Source organism: Balaenoptera ricei, chromosome 20, assembly GCF_028023285.1.
Source record: "Balaenoptera ricei isolate mBalRic1 chromosome 20, mBalRic1.hap2, whole genome shotgun sequence".
Classification (NCBI taxonomy): Eukaryota; Metazoa; Chordata; class Mammalia; order Artiodactyla; family Balaenopteridae; genus Balaenoptera; species Balaenoptera ricei.
The window spans coordinates 22,391,817-22,413,465 of record NC_082658.1 but is presented as its reverse complement, the minus strand read 5'-3'; the positions used below and the strand labels follow the sequence as shown (position 1 = coordinate 22,413,465).

The following is a 21,649-nucleotide window of genomic DNA, read 5'->3' as shown; positions in this document are numbered from 1 at the left end:
CTTGGTTACGGGCCCAGCACTAGCCCCGCCACGTTCTGCCAACCTCAGAACAGGGCCCTGTCCCAGTCCCCCCACAGACAAGGCTGCCCTCAGTCCTCTGATTTTTATTTGCCTGCTACCCTCATAGCTGCCCCCCGCCGCCCCCCCCCCCAGTCTGGGGGCTGAGGAAGGAGTGACTCTGGGGCATACACGGGGACAGACAGGAGAGGCATGGGAGGCGGCGGTGCCAGGCTGGGCCACCAGCTCCTGAGGAGGGCGGGGAGATGAGCGAAGGAGAGTCTGGTAGGGAGCTAGCCAGGCAGCGGGGTCACCAGAAGAATAAGCTTCCTGAGGGCTCCCTGTGGCCCCGGTGCCCCTGCCTCTTGGCCCAAGCTGCCTCCCTTGGCAGCTCCTGCCTCCACGGGCAAGAAGCTGAACCGGGCTAGAAGCAAAGGGTGTCTCCCGAGAGACTCCTGGCTGAGTGGGCAGCATTCTCTGGAGGGTGGCCTGGATTGGGGGACCGTGAGGAAAGGCGGCAGGTGGGGCTGGCACCGCCCATGCCGCTCCTCAGCTGGGGCTCAGTGCCGGGCTGCCCTCGGGACTGTCGCTCACCAGGCACTCGTTGGATTTGAAGCTCGCCAGGGACTTGCAGCTGGGGATGGAAGCCAGGGAGCCGCAGAGGCCCAGCATGGAGGGCGTGGGGTCCTTCCCTGGGGAGAGAGGGCGGGTGAGGCGGGGCCAACCGGTCTGCGTGTGCGAGTTGGGTGTGCACAGGTGCAGGCGGTGAAGGGACAGCCCTCAGGTCACCCATCCGGAGACCTTCCTCATTTCTGGAGCGCTTGCCTTTTTCAGTTAAACCCTGGTAAGAACCTGCCCCTTTCCATGCAGGGAGCTGGGGACACTGTATTGTAATCGTCAGTTTATGTCTCTGTCTCCCCCCGAGGGTTCATCCTCTCTCTTTCTCCATTTATTAAACACACGGTGAGCACTTGTTCCGTTCCAAGCACGGGGGATACAGAGAACGGACGAGACACAGTCCCTGCCCTCACGGAGCTCACAGTCTGGTGGGGAGACAGACACACGGACAATCACAAACAGTGTGGCGGGGTTCCACATCCATAGCCTGCCTTGTGTCAAAGAAGATCTAGGGCCATCCAGTACAGTGTGGTTTTTAGAAAGAAAAGACAGGTAGTCCAGGCACCGGGAAAACTAGGGTGGGAAACCAAGGTGAAGCCAGAGGGGGAGGGCAACACAAAATGCATGCGTTGAAGTCCTGGACATTCTCTTGAAGGGAGCCACTAATTTGGCTCTGAGCTTCCTGGCAGCCAAAGAAAAGGGGGAAACAATGGTCAGGCGACTGGTTCACAGAGCGCATGAGATAAGAGCAAATTAGTTAGGCGAAGAACTCCCTGAGGATTTGCGGGGCTCTTGAGGATGTTGTGATGCCAAAAGCCATGGAGCCCTCACCATATGCCAACACTGGTGATCATTTTAAACAACATCCCCATTTTACAGATGAGAAGGACTCAGCAAGGTGGAATCAGTGACCAAGCTCGCACAACCAGAGGAGGCGCAGCTGGGATTTGCCTGATGCCCCAAACCAAGCTCTCAGTTGCTGTGCTAGGCTCTCGGGAAGAGTTGAATGAATGAGGGAAGTGGCCAGGGCCTGACTACAAGCCCCAAGGCCTGGCCTCAGCCCTTCCGGGATGGGTGCTGGATTGGGGGGCTCACCAATGGGGCCCCAGGGCTCCTCGTCCCGCTTGCCCTCTCCCAGGCGCTGGGAGTCCGAGCTCAGACTGGCTTCAGCCGACAGCGGCTCCGTGCTCATGAAACTGTGTCTGTGGCAAAGCAGAGAGCTGGTGTGTGGGCAGAGGCCCACGGCCCCAGTGCCCCTCTTCCCTGGTAGAGGAGGGAGCGGCACTGAGGCCAAGCCAAGCCTGCCTGGGGCTTACCTCCGGTAGAGCTTAGGGTTGTTGGTGCCCTCGGACCCATTGAGTGTTCCCAGTGATGGCCATTGGTTGACCAGGCGTGTGGTGAGGTCCTTGGAACCCTGGGCCAGGGGAGCATGGTCACCGGGGATCAGACCTGTCCTGGGATGGGGAGGGGGAGTCAGGCCTGGCTGGAAGAGGGAGCAGAAGTGGGGAAGAGGGGCTCAGCAAGAGGTGGGGGGAGGGGTTAGGGTTGAAACCTGGGTAGCAAAAATGGGTATGAATGCTGAGGATCAGTGGGGCAGATCCTGGGAGTCAGTGGAGGGTACTGGGGGGGCCACGGCGGTGACAGGAATTAGTGCACTCGTGCTGGGGGTTAGGGGAGTAATGAGATGTTGCAGGGCGTCAGTCAGGGTGATGGGCGGGTGGCTGCAGAGTAGTGTGGGAACCATGAAGAGTCATGGGGTGCCACAATCATGCTGGGAGGTCACAGGGTGATGAAAATGTTTCAAGGGGAACCGTTAGAGGGATGGGTAGGGGTGAGGTCAGGGGTCACGGTGGGAGGAGTGGTGAACAGAGGGAATAATGCAGTCATGTTGAAGGTCGTTGAGTCACATTAATTAGAGGTCCTTAATTGTAATGTTGGGGTCCCAGGAGTACTGTTCAATGGCCATTCTAGCTTATGTCAGGTAGTTGAGGGTGAAGTGGGGAGCCGGTTGGTGGGGGGCCTTATGTCGAGAATGATGTTAGGTCGCGGCGGCGGGGAGGGGGGTGGATCTCGGGGTGGCGGTGACGGACTCAGGGGTTTGATGCTGGTGCTTGGTATCAGGAAAGGTGGCGTTAGAGTCAATGGGGGCGATGGCGGGGGTTCCCTGGGGTGATGTGGTCGGGGTGGCCGAGGACCGGGGTCAGGGCCGCGGCGGCACTCACAGCTGCTCCTGCAGCTCCAGGATCACGCCTTCCAGCTCCCGCTTCTCCCGCTGGTTCTGCGCCGCCGCCTCCTCCAGCTGCAGCTGCAGCCGCCGGTTCTCCGCCTCCAGGTCCTTCAGCTGCGACTCGCGCAGACGCACCAGCTCCTCCAGGTAGCCCTGCGGGGGCGCCGGCTCAGCCCGGGCGGCGAGAGGAGAGGGTCCCCGCGGCCGCCCGCCCTCTGCCGGGCTCTAAGCAACCCCCGCTCCGCCCCCGCCGCGCACCGCGCACCTTCTGCGCGTAGACAATGCGGAACTTCTGTTCCATCTTGTGCCACTTGCTGTACCAGCTGTCCTCGTCGGTGACGAGCGGCAGGTACGGGTGCTCGGGCGAGTTGTCCTCGCTCGTGCTGCTCTCGGCGCTGTGCCGCTCCTCCTCGTCCGTCAGGTAGTCGTAGCTTGGAAGGAGGGCGCAGTGGGCACCGGCCGGCCCTGCCCGCCCGCGCGGCCCCAGCCACACCCCCTTGGGCAGGGGAACCAGGAGGCCGCCCAGCCCGCCCGTCTCCCGCCATCCCCGCCCCTCAGGGCCGTCGTCTGTCCGCACCCAGCACCCCTCGCCGCAATCGGGCTGCTCACCTCTGGGTGAACTTTAGGTAGGGCGTGTAATCGATGACTACGGGGGTCTTCCCGTCCAGCACTTCGCCCTTTAGGCAGAAGCTGGGGGCAGAGCAGCCACAGGGTTGGGGGCGGGTATGAGGGGATGGGAGTGCGGACCTTCGCAGAGAAACAACCTCAACCCCCCACCATGGCCAAGGCCACCCAGGCCCCACCTGAAGTCTATGGCACTCAGCCCGATCAGCATCCCGGTGAGGACCGTGGCTTCCTCCCGCAGCATGATGGCTCCCGAGTCATAGAAACGTCTGCGGGGAGGGGTGAGGGACTGCGGTGTAGCATCCTCCCAGGGAGCCCCGCCCCTCAGGGCGTCTCTTGTTGGCTTATTACCAACCTTTCCTAGAGGAAGGAGGTATCCTTTTCCTGCTCACCCCTCAGCTGTGGATCTTGTCTCCCCCCTCAGACTGGGGCCCACTGGGGATAGCGCCTGTGTCTCCCACCGATTAGAACGTGTGTGCCCTGAGACTAGACCTCCATCCTCAGAACTCCCCCTTCCCCACCAAGTACTGGGTCACCCAGATCCTTAAAAATCAGGAAACAAGTCCTAAATCAGTGCTTGGCATACAGTAGATGCTCAAAAATATGTTGATGTGAACTCTGAAATGTGAGGACAGGCTAGAGATACAATGCAGTTAAAAACCCACAGTGCAGGGATTGAAGCTCTGACCCCTGGGGCTCTGGAGTCCACGGGTAGCAAGTACAGACTGCTGCTATTGTTTGGGGAGCAGGTAGGGCTCTGTGTTGTAGGCCATGGAAGGCCAACAAGTAAGGTGATACATAGTTGAGGCTTGTCCAGAGCTGTGTCTAAGAGCAGAGCTGTGCATGAGACTGGTGCTGGGGCTCATGAGAGATAATGAATTTGACTTGGAAGAGATGGTGGTGGTGCTAAAGGTGTGTTCTGGGACTGCAGGCCCAGCTGACTGGTGGACAGTCTGGGAGCCGGAAGCTAGCAGTGCATACTGGGAATTGTAGTCCAGGTACTGAAGGTTACAGCAGGAACTTAAGGATCAAGTGTGTTTAGGCAATGAATGTACACACTGGGACTTGTGGTCCACACTGACTGAGGGGGTCTAACCTGGTGGTCCGGGTGTCCCGTAGGGCTGTGGTGATGTATTCCGACATGCGCTTCTCCATCAGTGCCACCCGGATCCATGCCCGGCCCTGGAAAGCACGCTCACCTTTACTTGCTGCCCCGAAGGGACTCAAGTGTGCACCACTGGGTCTGAATCTCCTGTGGCCTTTCTCCCCAGTGCCCTTGGGCAGGGGCTAGGACCAAGGAACAGGCAGCCCTCCTGTATCCAGAGCAGGGAGCAGCTGCCCTGGCCCTGCTCACTGCAGGCCACTTACCTTGGCTCGGGCAGTGCTGATGTTCTCCATGTTCTCGATGCTGCTTACGCAGTTGTTGGGCACTTTGCTGCAGGCCAGGCGGATATAGTCCCAGAAGCCCCGCTGCCCGTCTGAGCTGAACCAGCTCACCGGACCTGCTGGGGCACAGGCTGAGCCAGGGCAGGGAGGGGGCTCAGCAAGACCAGGGAGTTTGGAGAGGGTCCATGTAATGGGGCACACACATGCATAAGTATAAGCAGCCATGCACGTGCGTAGTGCCTACCCCAAACTCACGTGCACACACATGCATGTATATACAGGGCACATAACTACACGCCCATGGCTGGGGCTTGTGGACACCCACTGTCTTGTGCCCAGAAGATCCCCTCCCCTCTTCCCAGCTCTGTGCCTGAGCTTCTGCGCATGGTCCAGAATTGGGGCCAGGGTCAACGATGGAGTTCAGAAAGCCACAGAGTAGATCAGAGTTGGGGGGGGGTAGCTGGAAGCCAAAGGCTGGGAGTTGGGAGGGCTGGGCAGTGGGGGGACAGGAACCTGGGCCCACCTTTGAAGCGGTGGCTGAGGATCTGCTCTAAGATGGCTGCAAAATTCACGAACTCCTCAGCTGAGTCATCGATGGGCTCTGCCGTGTACTTCTCCAGCAGCGTTTTCACAGAGAACCTGGGCGAGGGGGAGGGAGAAGGGGCAGTAGGGTGTCAGGTGAGAAGACAAGGTGATGGGGGTAGAAGGAAGGCAGAGAAGAGGCCACCAAGAGCACGGACGTGGTGGGGAAGCAGAGGGAAAGAGGGCGAGAGACAGTGACCCATAGAGGGGCTGTGACATGGGAGAGTAGGGTGGCAGGTGGGAGACTGATTGACAAAGTGGGTGACAAGAGAGGTGAGAGGCAGAGAAAGAAAACTTCAGGAACAAGGTATGAGAGGGGATGAAACAATCGGTAGAAAGATGAGGCACCTAGAGCCAGCGGGCTAGCCCAGAGCCCCTTCCTCCTTGCCCACCCTTTGGAGTTGCATTCTCTCTGTCAGAGAAGGGTAGGGGTCGGATAGGAGTTAGGAGCTGCTTTGTGCCCCTGCCTCAAGCTCCCTTCTGCTATTGCTGGAACAATCTCCAGTCCCTTCTGGGGTGGGGTGTGGGTCACCTGTACCAGGGCATGTGAGTTGGCACCAAGCACATGGAGCGTGGGCATGCATGGGTGGCCAGGTGGGCTCCCAGCACACGGATGCCCCCCTTCCCCCTTCTCCTTCTAGCTTGGCCACCCACACACCAGCTGCCCAGAACCAGGCGGTGCAGAACTGGGCCGGGGGAGGTGCAGGGTGTGGGTCTGACACACTCAGTGGATGGGAGGGGGCATTGGCAGCAGATCTCTGGAAGGGGGCTTGGGGGCCCGGACACCTGGCTTCTCAGAGAGGAAGGAAGCCAAGGGAAGCCAATGGGGCTGAGAGGCTGGAGCACAGCAGCCCCCGTCCCTCCCTCCAATCCTGCCCAGAGCCTCAGCTCCCTCTGCAGTCCCTACGACTGCAATCTCCACCGGCCATCACTGCAGTGGGCTGGGACAGGGAGGAAGACATGGCTCCCAACATCCCATCGTGGCCCCCCTATGGGTGGCATAGCAGGGGTGAGGTATCCAGGGATATGGGGGCTGCTTGGAACTGTCCTTTTTACCCTAAGCTCATCAAGCCCTGTGATGCGCCCAGCACTATACTCTGCGTGTGTTATCTCATCCATCCCTACAACAGCCCTGGGTCCTCTTATTATCACTAGCAGCCCCATTGGACAGATAAGGTAACTGAGGGTCCAAGAGATTGACTGATCTGTTCAAAGTCACACAGCTTGTGAGGAGTCAACAGGTATGTCTGATTCCAAAGGCCTTGCTCTTTCTGCTACATCTGTGGCCTCCTGATGGATGTCAGGATCACCGAGGCCCCGACCAACCCCTACCTCCTCTGCCCTCTGTGCTCCAGCCCTCAAGCCCTGGCCTCTGAGGCTCTCAGGGCAATGGCACAACCAAGCCCACGGACCTTCCTCCCTTCCCTATGGGCTTAGAGTTGGTCTGGCCTGAGATGAGAGCCAGGTCAGTGCTGGAGTTGCCCTAGGGTGAGGCAGCCTGGGTGGACCCAAATCTTGTGTCCGTGTGATACCTGGTGGCCTTGGACAAGTCATTTAATCTCTCCAAGGCCCATTTTCCCCAGCTGCAAACAAGAACAATGGTACCTGTCTCATCAAATTTTGGTTCAGATCCCAGGAAAGACTGAGAGAAGGTGAGTACAGGCCATGGGGTAGGGGTGGTGAGGAGCTGGGCCATTAATGGGATAGCCAGAAGGAGCCTGTGTTTAGGGCATTAATCTGGGCTTCGTTATGCAGCCCCGCCCCCGTGATTTCTTCTGGTCATTTGGGTCAGACCTCAGTGGGGGCCTGCGGCTGGTTTCAGCATGGCAGCCATCTGCCATCTGTCCTCAGGGGTGCTGCAGCTGGTCATTGCCCCCCTGGGAGCCCCATGGTGTGTTCCCTGCTCAGAGGTGCAGGGCTGCTGCCCGTTACCATGGAGACAGGGCGGCCAGGGCCCAGGGGAGCCCTCGGCCTGCTAAAGGGAACTGTTCTGGGAGCTGGAGGCGAACCACGTGACAATGAAGAGGCGGCAGGGGCCCGAGGGGTTTCTGAGCCTTTGTCATGCTCCCAATCCTCCCCAAAACTCTATCCCTCACATCCCAGCTCTAAGCACACTTTCAATCCACCAGAACCTCTGCTTCTGCAGCCTAGGCCAAGGGGAGTTCCCCCCTTTGCCACACACTCAACAGGCCCAGCTGTCCTGGCAGGCAAGAGAAGGAAGAGGAACCTAGGAGCTCAAGCGAGAGGAGAGGGACTGGAAGGATGGCATCGGGACAGGGCTAGGCACACTCCTTGGTGTGGCTTTTACATCTACAATGGGGATGATGAGGCAGCCAGGGCCCAGAGTGGTTAGGAGACTTCCTCAAGGTTGTACAGCTCATAACTGATGAAGTAAGAGGTTGAACCTAGGACCATCTGTGTTTTACACCACACTGGCAGGGTTTGGGGGGTGAGCGTGGAGGCAGGGGACCGCATTTGGGCTGGGCCATTGCTGCACTCATTCCTTCTATAACATTCCAGGCATTTTTACAGAGGTCAGATGTGCACAGCACCGTGCTAGGCACTAGGGATATAATGGTGTGAGACAGACGCAGTACTGTTGGGTGTGTGCCCAGGAACCTGGAAGGAGCTGTAGGATACGGAAGCCAGGGCATCAGGTGGGCACTGATTCCTGGGGGAAGGAGCAGGACCAAGGCCAGTGTGCACGCAGGTGGGACTGGCAAGGGAAGACAGCTGAGCCCTGCAGTGGGAGCACCCTGCCCTCAGAGGCGGCATGGGGGAGAGGGGAGGTTGCAGGTGGAGAAGGCAGCTGGCAGGGGGATCCTAGACGGAGAGATGAATGCAGGTGGGGGCTGAGAGACTGGCCATTCCTGGCTTCACGGCAGGGCAGCGGGGGGTGAATCACTGCAGGGCTGGGAAGTGGGAAGCTTCACTTCCTGGCCCCAGGAAAGTGGGCAGGTCTTCCCAACACTGCGACAGCCCCACCCTCAGGAACCAATGGCTCTGCCCTCCCAATCTCCTCCCCTTGAACCCAGGAGACCCAGGCTTCTGTGCTCAGGCCCTCAGTCCTTCCCACGGCAGGGGCAGTGCCGTGCCTTCACTGGACGGATTCAGGGACTTTGCCTACATGCCCAGTTGACCCTGCCATAGGCTGCAACTGCCCAGAGATGGAGGAGGGCACCATCCCTGATCCAGGATTTGAGCATTGGAAAATCTCCCAGAAAAGCCCCACCCCAGAGAGGCCAGGCTGACAGGAGTGGGAGTGAGGGTACACTTGGAGGGCGTTCATCCCCCTATCCCATCAGTTCTCCTCTGCCCACCCCGCTCCCGCCCCCAGCAAGGGAGCCAGCCATCCCCACCCCTCCCCCTCACACACAATGTCACTTCCTGGTTCTCACAGGAAGCTGCAGTGCCAATTAAACACCCCTCACCCCCAGGCCCCAGGCTGGGCATAGGCCTGGCTTGGCCTAGAAGGGTAGGGACCAGACCTCCAAACCCCCTCCAGGCCTGGGCCTGAGGATAGCGGACGCGCTCCTCTTAACCTTGTGCTCCCTCCCTTTTCTCCGCGGCTGCGGTGCTTCCTCCCGCGGGCACGCTCAGTCCAGGTCTCCGCAGCCCGCCCCGCCGCCTCTTCCTGACCACCCCACCCCCGCCCGCCAGCGGTGCCCACCTGCATACGGTGATCAAGTTCCTACGCTCCACAGCCACATTGCGGGAAGACGCTTTCTTGGAGGACAACCCCAGAGCCATGGTGGTCTGGACAAAGCTCGCTTCCATCCAGATGTGTAGCCACTGCTGCCGCCTCTAGCTGCACCCCCCCAACCCGCCCGGCGCCCCGGCCCCCCCGCCGGATCACGGCTGGGCCCTCTGTCCGCCGGGACCCCTCGACCCCTCCACGGCCATCCTCCAGCCGCTGCGCCTGTTGCCGGGGCCCCTGGCTCCCTCCCCCGGCGGCGATTCCGGAGCAAAACAAGGCAGGGGAGGGAGCTCTCCGAGGTGCTGAGCCGGGACCAGTCACCCCCCCCCTTTCCCTAGCCGCCCGGCCCCCTTGGCAGGTGACGTCAGGGTCCTCGGGCCCCGCCCCCGGCAGGCCGGGGACCAATCCGCAGAGGACGTAGGATTTTGGGGGGAGGGGAGAGGGCCGGGGCCTCAGGGAGGGCGGAGAGGGTCCCAGGGAGAGGCAGCGATTGGAAGGAAGAAAGGGGGCTTCTGGCTTGTTCTCCACCCCCATGCTCAGAGCCCGGTACCCACGCCTAGCGTCTCTGAGCTCCGACGCCTCTACTCCCTTGTTTCTGACTTGTGATCAGTGGTGTCTATCTCAGATTTCTCATTTCTCCTCACCTCCTCTACCCTCATCCCGGCCCCGCCCCCCCCACCCATTCAGTCTCGGCATTCCCAGCGAGGCCAGGCTAGGTCTGCGTCCAGAGAGCGCAGGTGGCCCTACGCTGCCGACCCGGGAGACCAAGGAGCAGTCAGAGACTGCATATCTGTCGGTCTGCGCCCTGGCTTGACTTGTCTGCACCAGCCGGCGGAGTCCACAGTTACTAGGGTGGGGGAGGGGAATCCAGAATAAGCCGTAGGAGCCCAGCGCCTGGGACCACTCGGGACGATGAGTGGAGAGTAGACTGGCAGCTAAGGGCCTGGGCTCTGTGGCGGTTCCCAGCAGTAGAGCTGATGCCCACAGTGGTGCCAAGGTAACTGCTTCTTCTCAGAGTCCTACCTCCTCACACCACCCCAGAGGCAGCTGACATGAGGGGTTAACCCCTTGGCTGCCAGAATTGCTGCAGGGTGCCATCAACCCTCTCTGCAAGGCCAGAAAAGCTGGTTGCATCTTTTTTTTTTGTTTTTTTTTTAAGTATAGTCGATTTACAGTGCTGGTCGCATCTCTTAGGGAAAGGTGGGGAAATGGAGGCATAGTCTGGCTTCCCTGCCACCCTTTGCTCCCTCACATCACTGCTCCCACCTGCTCCATCCCTCTGTTTAGCCTGTTCTCTTTCAACCACTGAAATCCCCAGCTCCCGCAGAAAGCTCTTCTGTGTCAATTACAAGGGGTCCACCCATTTTCTCCATCTGGCCTCAAGAATGTCCATTCACCAACTCTGCCCACTCACTGGGTTTACTCTGCTCGCTAGTGGCAGGTCGATGTCTACACATTGATTCAGATGTGCACCCACATCTGAATATGACCAGCAGGCAGGGACCCTCCATTAGCACAAACAGAGGAGCAGGAGATGAAAGACCTGTAGAAATGTCCAACCTTGGTTTGCCTCCCTGGGGCCTGGGAAGAAGGTCCTGACTCCCAGCACAGATCTCCTGCTCACTCAGCGTCAGCCTCAATTCTTGGCTTCTGGGACCTCAGACTTAGTCTTTTCAGTCCCTCCTCTCTGACATTTCCCTCTTGCCTCACCTCTAGGAGCCCCTCTTATTGTCCTCCTGCCTCCAGACCCATTGCCAGGGGTGATCGTGATGTTCGTTCTTTTGTTTTTCAATTGCAACATATATCAGATGCACAAAAGAGCACCTAAAACACATATGTGCAGCTTGAAGAATATTTACAAAGCAAACATCTATGTCATAACCTCAGTGATCAAGAAATAGGACATTATCAACACCCCAGGACCTGCCGTATGCTTCTCCCAGATCTCATCTTCATCCATCCCCGCAAGAGATAACCACTATCCAGACTTTTGCGATAATCATTTTCTTGCTTTTCTTTATAGTTTTACCACCTACACATCCATCAATAAAAAATGTAGTTTAATGGTGTTTAAACTTTGTAGACATGGAGTCATACTATATGAATTCAGTTGCAATTTGCTTCTTTCAACATCATGTTAGGGAGAGTCATTTTCGCAGTATACTATTCCAATGTATGTCTCTATCACAGTTTATCTATTCTACCATTGAGGGTATTTTGTGCACCAGATAGGGCCTAGTTAGAAAAATAGAAGCCACATGATGTATTTGAAATAGAGGGGATTTGGTTACACAGGAGTGGGAAGACCAAAAGAGCAAAAAGAGAAAGAGAACATGGAGACAACGTGGAAGTAGTTAAACTCGTAACTAAAGAAAGTAGCAAGGGCTAAGGGAACTCAAGGGAAGAGGTGGGAGCCCACGGGTGGGGCTCAGACTCATCCAGAGCCACCAGTGGGCTGCCACTGGTGCCATCTACAAAGAGGAGCCATCTACAAAGCTGGTTCTAAGAATGCAGAAAAAAGCTGAAGGCTGGAGCCAACTGCCAAAGATAGGGTGACCCTAAACAAAACCCCCAAAGAGAATATCGTCCCTTCTCCTTTCCCTGCCTTCCATCTCCCTCTAGTGCTTTCTATTAGTAGAACCTAACAGAAAGCCAGTTAGTAGTGGAGTCTGGGAAACAAGTTTGTAGAGTCCTCCCGACCCCTCAGCATCGGAGAGCAGAGAGACATGAAGAATGGATTTGGAGCAGAAAAGCAAGAAATAAGTAACTGGCACAGAAAAAGGGGGGACCTTTTGCTGCTCAGCATCTACACACATCTTTTCTATACATATTTGAACAATAGCAAATTCCTGCCTTTGCCTATTAAGATGCAGTTGTCTTTGGTACAAGTGAAGGTGCTATAGCGCCCTCCCCTGCAACGTTGAGTTGCAAAGTCTCTGCAGTAACAGTATCCATCTCTGGGTGATGTTAATACCTTTCTGAGTTCAGCCACATTTCCTCTAGAGGAACCTAAAGACTAAATAATAAAGCTCACTACCAACAACAATCCTTCTATAAGATACTAAAGCAGAAGAAGGAAGGGGGAAATAATACTATACAGAGTATATAATATAAAGCAAGCGAGCAAGCAAGCAAATACCCATAGCATCTACAATTCTTATTTTTGTAACTGGTCGAAGTTGACATTTATAATCTCCTCTTCCAACACTCATTTCATTTTCACTTTGCCCTTAGCCAGCACCCAAGTTGGCTGTTGTTGTTTTTTTAACCATGTCAGGTGACCACTTCATTCTTGAAGAATCTAAATCCTCAGAATTGGATTGCTATCAGTTTAGTGGAAACGTTGTTGTATCTAGTGAAGGGATTCCTCCCTTGGGGTAGCAGATGCTGTCAGTATCCCTCCCACATTCCCTAAGCGCTTGGGTACACTGAACGAACTTCCAACTGCCAGAAAAACTGCAACTCTACCTGAGGGCTCTCTCTGGCCACTGGAGCCTGCACTACTCAAACGCTGGGCACTCCCATCCTCAGCAAACCTCAGGCAATAACTGATGAGGATTGGTGGAAAAATACCCCAGTTCTCTCAGCCGTCAGGTGGGATAGTCCTGAGGCTCACATTATTACTGGCTCCCTGAGTCCCCAGCAGGACTAAGTTCCAGTTGTCCACACTCTTAATTGGGTTGACAGCACAGCCTTTATTAGCCTCCTTCCCTTCTCTGTGTCACCTTCCCATTCACTTGCAGGTAGTTCCTAGCGTCATTTTTCAGATACGGGGGATTCCCTGGTGGTCCAGTGGTTAGGACTCCGAGCTTCCACTGCAGGGGGCACGGGTTCCATCCAGGTTGGGGAACAAAGATCCCACAAGCTGCGTGGCGTGGCCAAACAAACAAAAAAACCCCAAAAAATAAACAAACAAAAAAAACCCCTCTCAAATGTCAAATCCTTCAAATCCTCAACTGAGGTTTTATTCCTAGGGGGACGGCCCCTCCCCCCAAAAAACCCAGTTGGTATCTGAAGTGGTCCTAGGAAGCAGATCCTCCAAATGGGATTCTGGAATTGGATGACTCACCATCCAAATGGCAACAAGGATTCCATTGCTGGGGTAAGTGCGGGTGCTGATACCCAGAGCACCAGCAAGATTACTAAAACTGTCACCCTGGTGAATCCAGGGACGCACTGCCTGTGCGTATCTCTAGTATTTGTGATATGGGAGGGAAATGGGAATTACAAAGATTGTGGAGTTGGTCAGTTGTTGGTAAATGCCTTCAAATTGCTAAAAGATAAAAATGACAGACTCACATCAGCTATCAACTCAGGGTACAGTGTAAAACCCAGAAGTCCTTTAGGGCAGCACTCAAGGAAACTCTTATCTGCAGCCTGTGTAGGGCTGACTGGGCTGAAAATCAATCCCATAATGCTGTAAGAATAGCAGGATTATTTATTTAAAGCCCTACCAAGTCAGGGCCCTGATAAGGAAGGAGTAGGACACTGAGACCTGGTATGAAAGCATCTGTTCTGGAATCCCCATATTATCCTGAACCCTTTGGGCCAGGAGAAGTGGCATCTCCCCCTTGATGGAAGAGAGCAGTTTCTCCTTGCCTGGGTAACATGCAAAGTCCTCACCTGAGGCAGATGCCTCACAAGATGATACTTGCTCTCTTCAAGATCTGACCCTGACCCCACTCCATGATTCTAGACCATGGGCAAGTCTCATCCTGGAACAAGTGGGGAAGTACTATCCCAGCTATGGGAAGAAAGGGATTGTTCACCAAAAATGCTGCAGGATCTGGCTAACGTAGCAGCAGAAACTGGGAGAACATGCTTGAGAACAGATCTTGAGGGTGCCGGGCTGGGGTCAGGGAGTGGAATATAAGGCTGGATAGTGGAGAGTTTATATTGATCCGGGATACTCTACCATGACTAAGGATTTAACATTTTAAAGCCTTAGCAAGGACATCGGAAACCAGTTGCAATAGGCTGCTGGGATAGAGCTTCAAAGTTTGGAGGAAACCGTATGTTACAGCAAATGAGGTGGAGATGCTAGAATTTCCTTGGCTGAGTGCTGGGGAAGGGTTAAAAGGCTCAAAGATATGGGGTCACCGGAATGAAATTATTATTGTATAAGACCTATTATTATTGTATAAGACCAGAGAACGCTCCAGCTTCCTGTGTTCCTCATGAGGACCCAGAGACACTCACTTAAATAGTGATAAGAAATGGGCTAGTTGTCGGAGAGGCACCGGCATCATTTGCAGTTCAGTAGGGGTTATTCTCTGCAGGCCAAAGTTGATGGTAGTGGACATATCTATGGAACTGGGCTTTGTAAAGTCAGTGGGTATGACACGAACCCAGAACAGAGACCAGGTGATGGCACTTAGTCATCAGAGTCAAGGTGGACATAATTACCATAATGGGCAGAAAGACCAAAACGGCAAGCTGGGATCTATTGTGATCACCAATGGTCTTCAACATGGAAGACCATGGTCTTCCTAGGTAGGTGGACAGCCAATGAGAGTATTTCTTGACTTATATAGCCAAAAACAAGCAAGAATGTGTGAGTAGAAGGCTGATGTCGGCCACTGCAAAGGAAAATCATGATTCATCACCCAATTTCCAGACCCCAACCATTTTTCAGCTACAGAACCCACTGATTAAAGCAGAGGCTAGGGCTTCCCTGGTGGCGCAGCGGTTGAGAATCTGCCTGCCAATGCAGGGGACACGGGTTCGAGCCCTGGTCTGGGAAGATCCCACATGCCACGGAGCAACTGGGCCCGTGAGCCACAATTACTGAGCCTGCGCATCTGGAGCCTGTGCTCCGCAACAAGAGAGGCCGCGATGGTGAGAGGCCCGCGCACCGCGATGAAGAGTGGTCCCCACTTGCCGCAACTAGAGAAAGCCCTCACACAGAAACGAAGACTCAACACAGTCATAAATAAATAAATAAAAGAACGTGAATTTCTTTAAAAAAAAAAGCAAACTGGGCTATTCATTTCAGTAACAGTCAAGTGGTCTTAGTTTGCATTCAATTTCCAATCAGTTTCTCAATCTATTTCATCTGAAGTCTTCACATTACCCACTATAAAAAAAAAAAAAAAAAAAAAAAAAGCAGAGGCCAGTGCCCTTCAGGAAGAATCTGGCAATGCCACAGTAAACTTACATCAAAATAATTATCTCATTCCTCCTCCAAAGTCATTTCTCAGAGCAACTAAGGAAAGGGGAATACCCAGATCTTTCAAGGCTTTTGGGTACAGGATCTGAGCTGACAGATATTAAGGGATCAAAATGCCACCATGGACATGTGTTAGAGTGGGGCATACAGAGGCCAAGTGATAAAAGGATACCTGGCCAAGTCCATCCCACAGTGGGTCCAATAGGTCCACAGACCCACCTGGTGGTTATTTCCCTGGTCCCTAAATATATAATTGAAATAGATGTACTTAGCAGATAGCAGAACTCTCACATTGGTTTCCTGAAACAAGAGCCATCAGAGTAGGAAAGACCAAGTGGGAACTGCCCCCTACCCCTGCCAAGATATTAAATCAGAGGCAATACCTCATCCCAGGTGAAATGACAATGATTACAGTCACCCACAAAGGATGCAGGAGTGGTGGTCCCTGTTACATCTCCATTTAACACATCAATCTGGCCCTTGCAAAAACCAGGTGAATAATTGTAGATGATGAGAATGTAACCAAGTGGTAGCCCCAATTTAGCTGCTGTGCCAGATGACCTGACAGATTATCCTAGAGCATATCAGCATAGTCCCTGATAGTATGTGGCTGTTAATTTGGTGAAGGAAAAAGTATTAGAACCTTATAAAAGTACACTTCCATTGCCTCTCTCCCTGACTTTGAATATTGTTGTTATACATTTTATTTTAGTTGGCATTTATTTTCAGGATTGTTAATGAGTTCAAGCATTTTTTCACATGCTTATTGGTCATCTGGGTTTTCTCTACTCTGAAGCTCCTGTTCCAAGTATTTTGCTCAATTTCTCTTGGATTATTTTTTCACTGCTTTGTAGTAGTTCTTTATATACTCTAAATACGAATCTTTGGTCACTTATATGTACTACAAATATCTTCTCATATTCTGTGGCTTGTCCTTTAGTCCTCTTTATGGTATATTTTCAGGAACAAAAATTCTTAATTGTAATATAACCAAATATATCATTTTTTCTTTATGACAGGTGTTTTTTGTCTCTTAAGAAATCTTCCCTATCTTGAGGTTATGATGTTTTTTCTTACATTACCTTACAAGAGTTTTATAGTGTTATTTTACTTTGAAGTCTATAATTCACCTGGAATAAATTTTGTGTATGGTGTTATGTGGGGGTCCAATTTCAGTTTGATCCAGCTCCATTAGTTATTTTCTCTCTCTCTTTTTTTGGGGGGGGAGGGAGTGGGGGCGGTCCGTGCTGCGCAGCATATGGGATCTTAGTTCCCCAACCAAGGATGGAACCGGCAACCCCTGCATTGGAAGTGTGGAGTCTTAACCACTGGACCACCAGGAAAGTCCCTCATTATTTTTTTAAAGTACTTTCCCCACTGCTTTTCTGTCTCAAATCAAGTGTCCGTACATGTGTGGGTCTGTTTCTCAGCTCTGTGTTCCGCTTTAGTTGTCTCTTTGTCTGTCCTTGCACCAAATCATAATGTCTTACTTATTAAAACTTTATAGTAAGTCTGGATGACTGGTAGGGCAAGTCCTGCCATCTTATTTATTCTTCTTTAAGAGTGTCTTGTTTCTTTTCTTGGACCCCTGTGTTTCCAAAATAATTTTAGAATTAGCTTGACATGTGCAACAAAAATGAACTTTATTGAGGTATGATTGACAAATAAAAAATTGCATATAAAAAAACTGACCTTAGGATTTATATTGGAATTGTGGTTGTATTGAATCTATAGCTTAATTTGTACAAAGCTGACATCTTTATAATTCTGAGTCTTCCAATCATTGGATACAGTATATTTCTCTTTTTATTTAGTTTGTCTTAAAGATTTGTCAGTAAAATTTTCGCATTTTCTTCAAAGAAGTCTTGTAAATACTTTGTTAGGTTTATCCTAGGTTATTTATAAGTGTTATGCTATTTTAAAAGTACCTTGTTAAAATTTTATTTTCTAATTGTTGCTGGTGTAGATAAGCAACTGACTTTTTATTGTATTAAAATATATATAACATGAAATTTGCCACTTTAACCATTTTTCAGTGTACAATTCAGTGGCATTAATTACACTCACAATGTTGTGCAACCATTGCCACTATCTATTTCCAAAATATTTCCATCACCCTTCATCAGACAGTTATGAACATTTGGGTACAGTATGTGTTTGAGTCCCTGTTTTCAATTCTTCTGAATTGCTGTGTCATATGGTAATTCTATGTTTAACATTTTGAGGAGAAGCCAAACTGTTTCCACAGTGGCTGAACCATCCTACATTCTCATCTTAACGTACGAGGGTTCCAATTCCTCCACAGCCTCGTCAATACTTACTGTCTTTCACTTTTCATAATAGGTCTCCTAGTAGTTGTGAAGTGGTATCTCATCGTGGTTCTGATTTCCATTTCCCTAATGCCTAATGATGTTGAGTATTTTTTCATATGTTTATTGGCCATTTGTATACCTTCTTTGGAGAAATGTCTATTCAAGTCCTTTGACCATTTTTTAATTGGGTTGTTTGTCTTTGTGCAATTAATTTTTAAGTTGATTCTTTTAATTTATTAAACATTTCTATAAATTGAAATAATTTACTGTAGCAATTTTCTTGCTACACAATTAAATTATTTGCAGATAACAGGTTTTTTTCTTCCTCGCCAAATAACAGGCATCCTTGTCCTGTTTCTGACCTCAGGAGGAAAGATTTCAATATTAGGTGTGATGTTTTCTATAGATTTTTTTAATAGATATCCCTTATCAGGTTATAGAAGTTCACGTCTATTCTTAATTTGCTCAAAGTGTTAATCATTAATGAGTGGCAAATTTTATCAAATGCTTTTTTCGTTTCTGAGATGAATATATGGTTTTCATTCTTTTCATGTTCATGTGGAGGATTACATTTAATTGATTTTTCTAATGTTACTAAACTCGATGTCTGGGATAGCCCAGTTTGGTCATGATTTATTACTGGTTTCAGTTTGCTAATGTTTTATTTATTTAGGACTTTTGAATTTATATTCATGAGCAAGATTGACATGTTATTTTTCTTTCTTGTACTGTCCATGCCAGGTTTTGGTATTAAGATAATGCTACTAAATAAGTGAACAAGTGCCCCCTCTTTTTCTATAATCTGGAATAATTTGTGACTGTTTAGAAGTATTTGCTTCTTGATTATGTGTTTGAATTTAATGATGAAGCTCTCTGGTCATGGAACTTGCTTTGTGGGAATATTTTTGACTGCTAATTCAATTTCTTTTATGATTGTAGACTATGTAGGTATTGTATTCTTTTTTTATTCCTAGAAGGTTTTTATTTTTATTTCATCAATTAATTTCTCCATTTAAAAAAATCAACATTACTGAAGTATAATTTACACATAAGAAATGCACCCACGTTAATTGTACCGGTCAATGAGTTTTGACAAACATATACACCCACAATCAAGATAGGGGATATTTCCATCACTGGAAAAGTTCTTTCGTGCCTCTTCCCAGACAATCCTCTGCCCCAACCCCAGGCAACCATTTATCTACTTGCTGTCACTGTGAGCTAGTCTTTTTTAGAATTTCGTCTAAATGGAATCATATAGGATTTACTACATTGTGTCTGGCTTCTCATACTCAGCATAACATTTTGGAAACTCATTCCTGTTGTTGCAAGTGTTGTTAATTCATTACTTATCAGTGCTGTGTAATATTCCAGTGTATAAATGTACCACAATTTATTTGTCCATTCACTTGTTAATGGCATTTAGGATTTTTTCAGTTCTTTTCACTAGTATGACTAAAGCTGCTAAAAATGGTATTGTATAAATTTTTCTGTAATGAAGCGTTTTCATTCCTGGTGGGTAAATACCTACAAGTAGAATTTCTGGATCATATGAGAAGTATGTGTTTACATTTGTAAGAAACTTCCAAACTTGCAAAGTGGTTGTACCATTTTACATCCTCATCATCAATGTAGGAGAGGTCTAGTTGCTTCACATACTCACCAATATTCAGCATCTTTATTCCTTTTTTAAAATTTAGTTTATTGAAGTATAGTTGATTTACAATGTTATGTTAATTTCTGCTGTACAGCAAAATGATTCAGTTATACATATATACATTCTTTTTCATATTCTTTTCCATTATGGTTTATCACAGGATATTGAATATAGTTCCCTGTGCTGTACAGTAGGACCTTGTTGTTTATCCTTTCTATTATTCTTTTAAATTGTAGTCATTCCAGTACCTCAGTGTGGTTCTTCATTATTGAGGTATAATTTACATACATACAGCAAAATGTTTTGATTTTAAGCACTGCCATTCAATAATTTAATAGATACATGCACTCATGTATCCCACACACCTATTAGGACACAGAACATTTCCATCACCCCCAGGAAGTTCTCCTCTGCCTCTTCTCAGTCAATCCCCACCACCACCAAAACAACCACTGATCTGAACCATAGATCTGTTTTCCCTATTCTAGAACTTTCTACAAATAGAATCATACAATAAATATTCTTTGGCACTGGTTTTTTTCCTTCAGTGTAATGTTTTTGAGATTCATTAATGTTGTAACATGTATAAGTAATTTGTTTATTTTTATTGATGAGAAATATACCACAGATGTCTATTCATTAACCTGTTGATAGACATTTGAGCTGTTTCCAGTTTGGGCTACTATGAAGAAAACTTCCATGAACATTCTCATTGAAGGTTTTAGTTGACATATATTTCATTTCTCTTAGATAAATATCTAGGAGCACATGAATGAATCATAGGATAAGTGTTTGATTAACTTTTACTGCCAAACTCTTTTCCAAAGTGGTTTTACCCCTCGTACAATGTACAAAAATGTAAGATTGCCAATGCTCCGTCTCCTTTCCAACACTTGGTGTTCTCAATCTCTCTTTTTTTTTTTTTTTTGGCCATGCCATGAGGCTTGTGGTATCTTAGTTCCCCGACCAGGGATTGAACCTGGGCCCATGGCAATAAAAGCACTGAGTTCTAACCACTGCACCTCCAGGAAAATCCCAGTCTTTTTGCATTTTAGCCATTGAGTGGGTATGTAGTGGTATCTCATTGTGGACTTAATTTGCACTTCTCTGATGTCTAATGATGTTAAGTTTTTTCATGAGCTTATTAGTCCGTTGTATATTTTCTTTTGCAAAGTGTCCAAGTCTTTCATCAAAATTTTAATTGAATTGTTTCTTTTCATAATTGAGTTGCAGGAATTCTTTATATATTCTAGATACAAGGCTTTTGTCAGATAAATGTATTGCAAACATTTTTGCCCAGACTGTGACTCTCTCTAAGGATCAAGGTGCTGGATTTTGTTGTTTTCCAAAATGCTGCACCTCGTTCTAACAGGCAATTCACAAACTTATTCATGATTAACTTAATTCATCTGAAGTTTATTTTTAAGGTATTAGGGAAGGTCTAAATTTGCCTAAGGCTAAAACAGCCCTTATTAACTACTAAAGTGTTACTTTTCTGGGGTCTCTACTGAATGCCCTGGTTTTTTTAACAAGCGTTCTCCACTCTGGGTGGTCAGAACTTGACTATATCCTAGCCTTCTGTAAGCTCTGGGAATTCTGTAGCTCACAGCACATCTGATCTCTCAGATGTGTGGCATTTCACCCTTACATGAGTGGCTTAGTATTCAAAGACTCTCTCAAGTACACTCTGATGCATATTGCTGGAGCTCTCTCTCTACACAGCTCCCTTTTCTTTAGTATTCCACTTCGTAAATTCCAAGTGTTACAGCCTCCTGAAACTCTGATCTCTCATCCCAACCCAGCAAATCCACTGCTTTGGGACCCCTTCCTGGCACTGTGGTCTAGAGAGTGCCCCCAGGCAGAAGCTGGGGTAATCACAGGGCTCACTTGGTTCCCTTTCTCCTAGACCTGCACTGCCCATCCAATGATTAAAACAGTTGTTTCATATATTTTATCTAGTTTTCTTGTTGTTTACAGCTAGACAGCAATTCCAGTCCCTATAACTCCATCATGAGGAGATAGAATTCTCTTATTTCTTCTTGAGTTGGTTTGTGGTGTCATAATTTTCTAGGACATGGTTTATTTTATTGAAAATTTTAAATTCTTTGGCATAAAATAAATGTATCTGTAATATCCTCTCATTTTTTTAAATGTCCTTAAATTTGGTAGTGAAACTCACCTTTTCATTTCTGATATTTGCAGTATGCGATCTTTTTTTTCCAATGATAAATCTCACTAGAGATTTTTAACTTTTATTAATCTTCTTAAAGAACTACCTTTGTCTTTATTGATTCCCTTTATTGATGCTTTATTTTGTATTTTATGTATTTTTATTATTAGTTACTCTTCTTTTAAGGGACTCGTTTTGTTCTTCTACTAA

At 49.5% G+C, this 21,649-nt stretch overlaps 1 protein-coding gene across 4 annotated transcripts; it reads right to left on the bottom strand.

Annotated features, from left to right (window-relative positions):
• Nucleotides 1–98: 98 nt before the first annotated feature.
• RUNDC3A (RUN domain containing 3A) lies at nt 99–9,248 on the bottom strand. Of its 4 annotated transcripts, none has more exons than XM_059906900.1 (11): nt 9,105–9,248; nt 5,376–5,491; nt 4,835–4,983; nt 4,563–4,648; nt 3,646–3,735; nt 3,452–3,532; nt 3,108–3,273; nt 2,838–2,995; nt 1,932–2,069; nt 1,711–1,817; nt 99–689 (listed from the first exon to the last, which is right to left on the bottom strand). In XM_059906900.1, exons 1-11 carry the CDS (start codon nt 9,209–9,211, stop codon nt 547–549), a joined length of 1,341 nt encoding a protein of 446 aa, XP_059762883.1. In that variant the 5' UTR covers nt 9,212–9,248; the 3' UTR covers nt 99–546. The 4 variants fall into 4 exon arrangements, with proteins under 4 accessions (XP_059762883.1, XP_059762880.1, XP_059762881.1 ...); XM_059906897.1 differs by having other exon boundaries at nt 4,835–4,968; nt 9,105–9,228; XM_059906898.1 differs by lacking the exon at nt 99–689 and adding an exon at nt 950–1,297 and having other exon boundaries at nt 9,105–9,228.
• Nucleotides 9,249–21,649: the final 12,401 nt, after the last annotated feature.

Coding starts and splice junctions, on each gene's coding strand:
- RUNDC3A (XM_059906900.1), bottom strand. CDS start 9,211: ATGGAAGCGAGCTTTGTCCAGACCACCATGGCTCTGGGGTTGTCCTCC. Junction 2,996..3,107: donor GCATTGTCTACGCGCAGAAG/GTGCGCGGTGCG, acceptor GCGCCCCCGCAG/GGCTACCTGGAGGAGCTGGT. Junction 2,070..2,837: donor CTGGAGCTGCAGGAGCAGCT/GTGAGTGCCGCC, acceptor TCCCCATCCCAG/GACAGGTCTGATCCCCGGTG.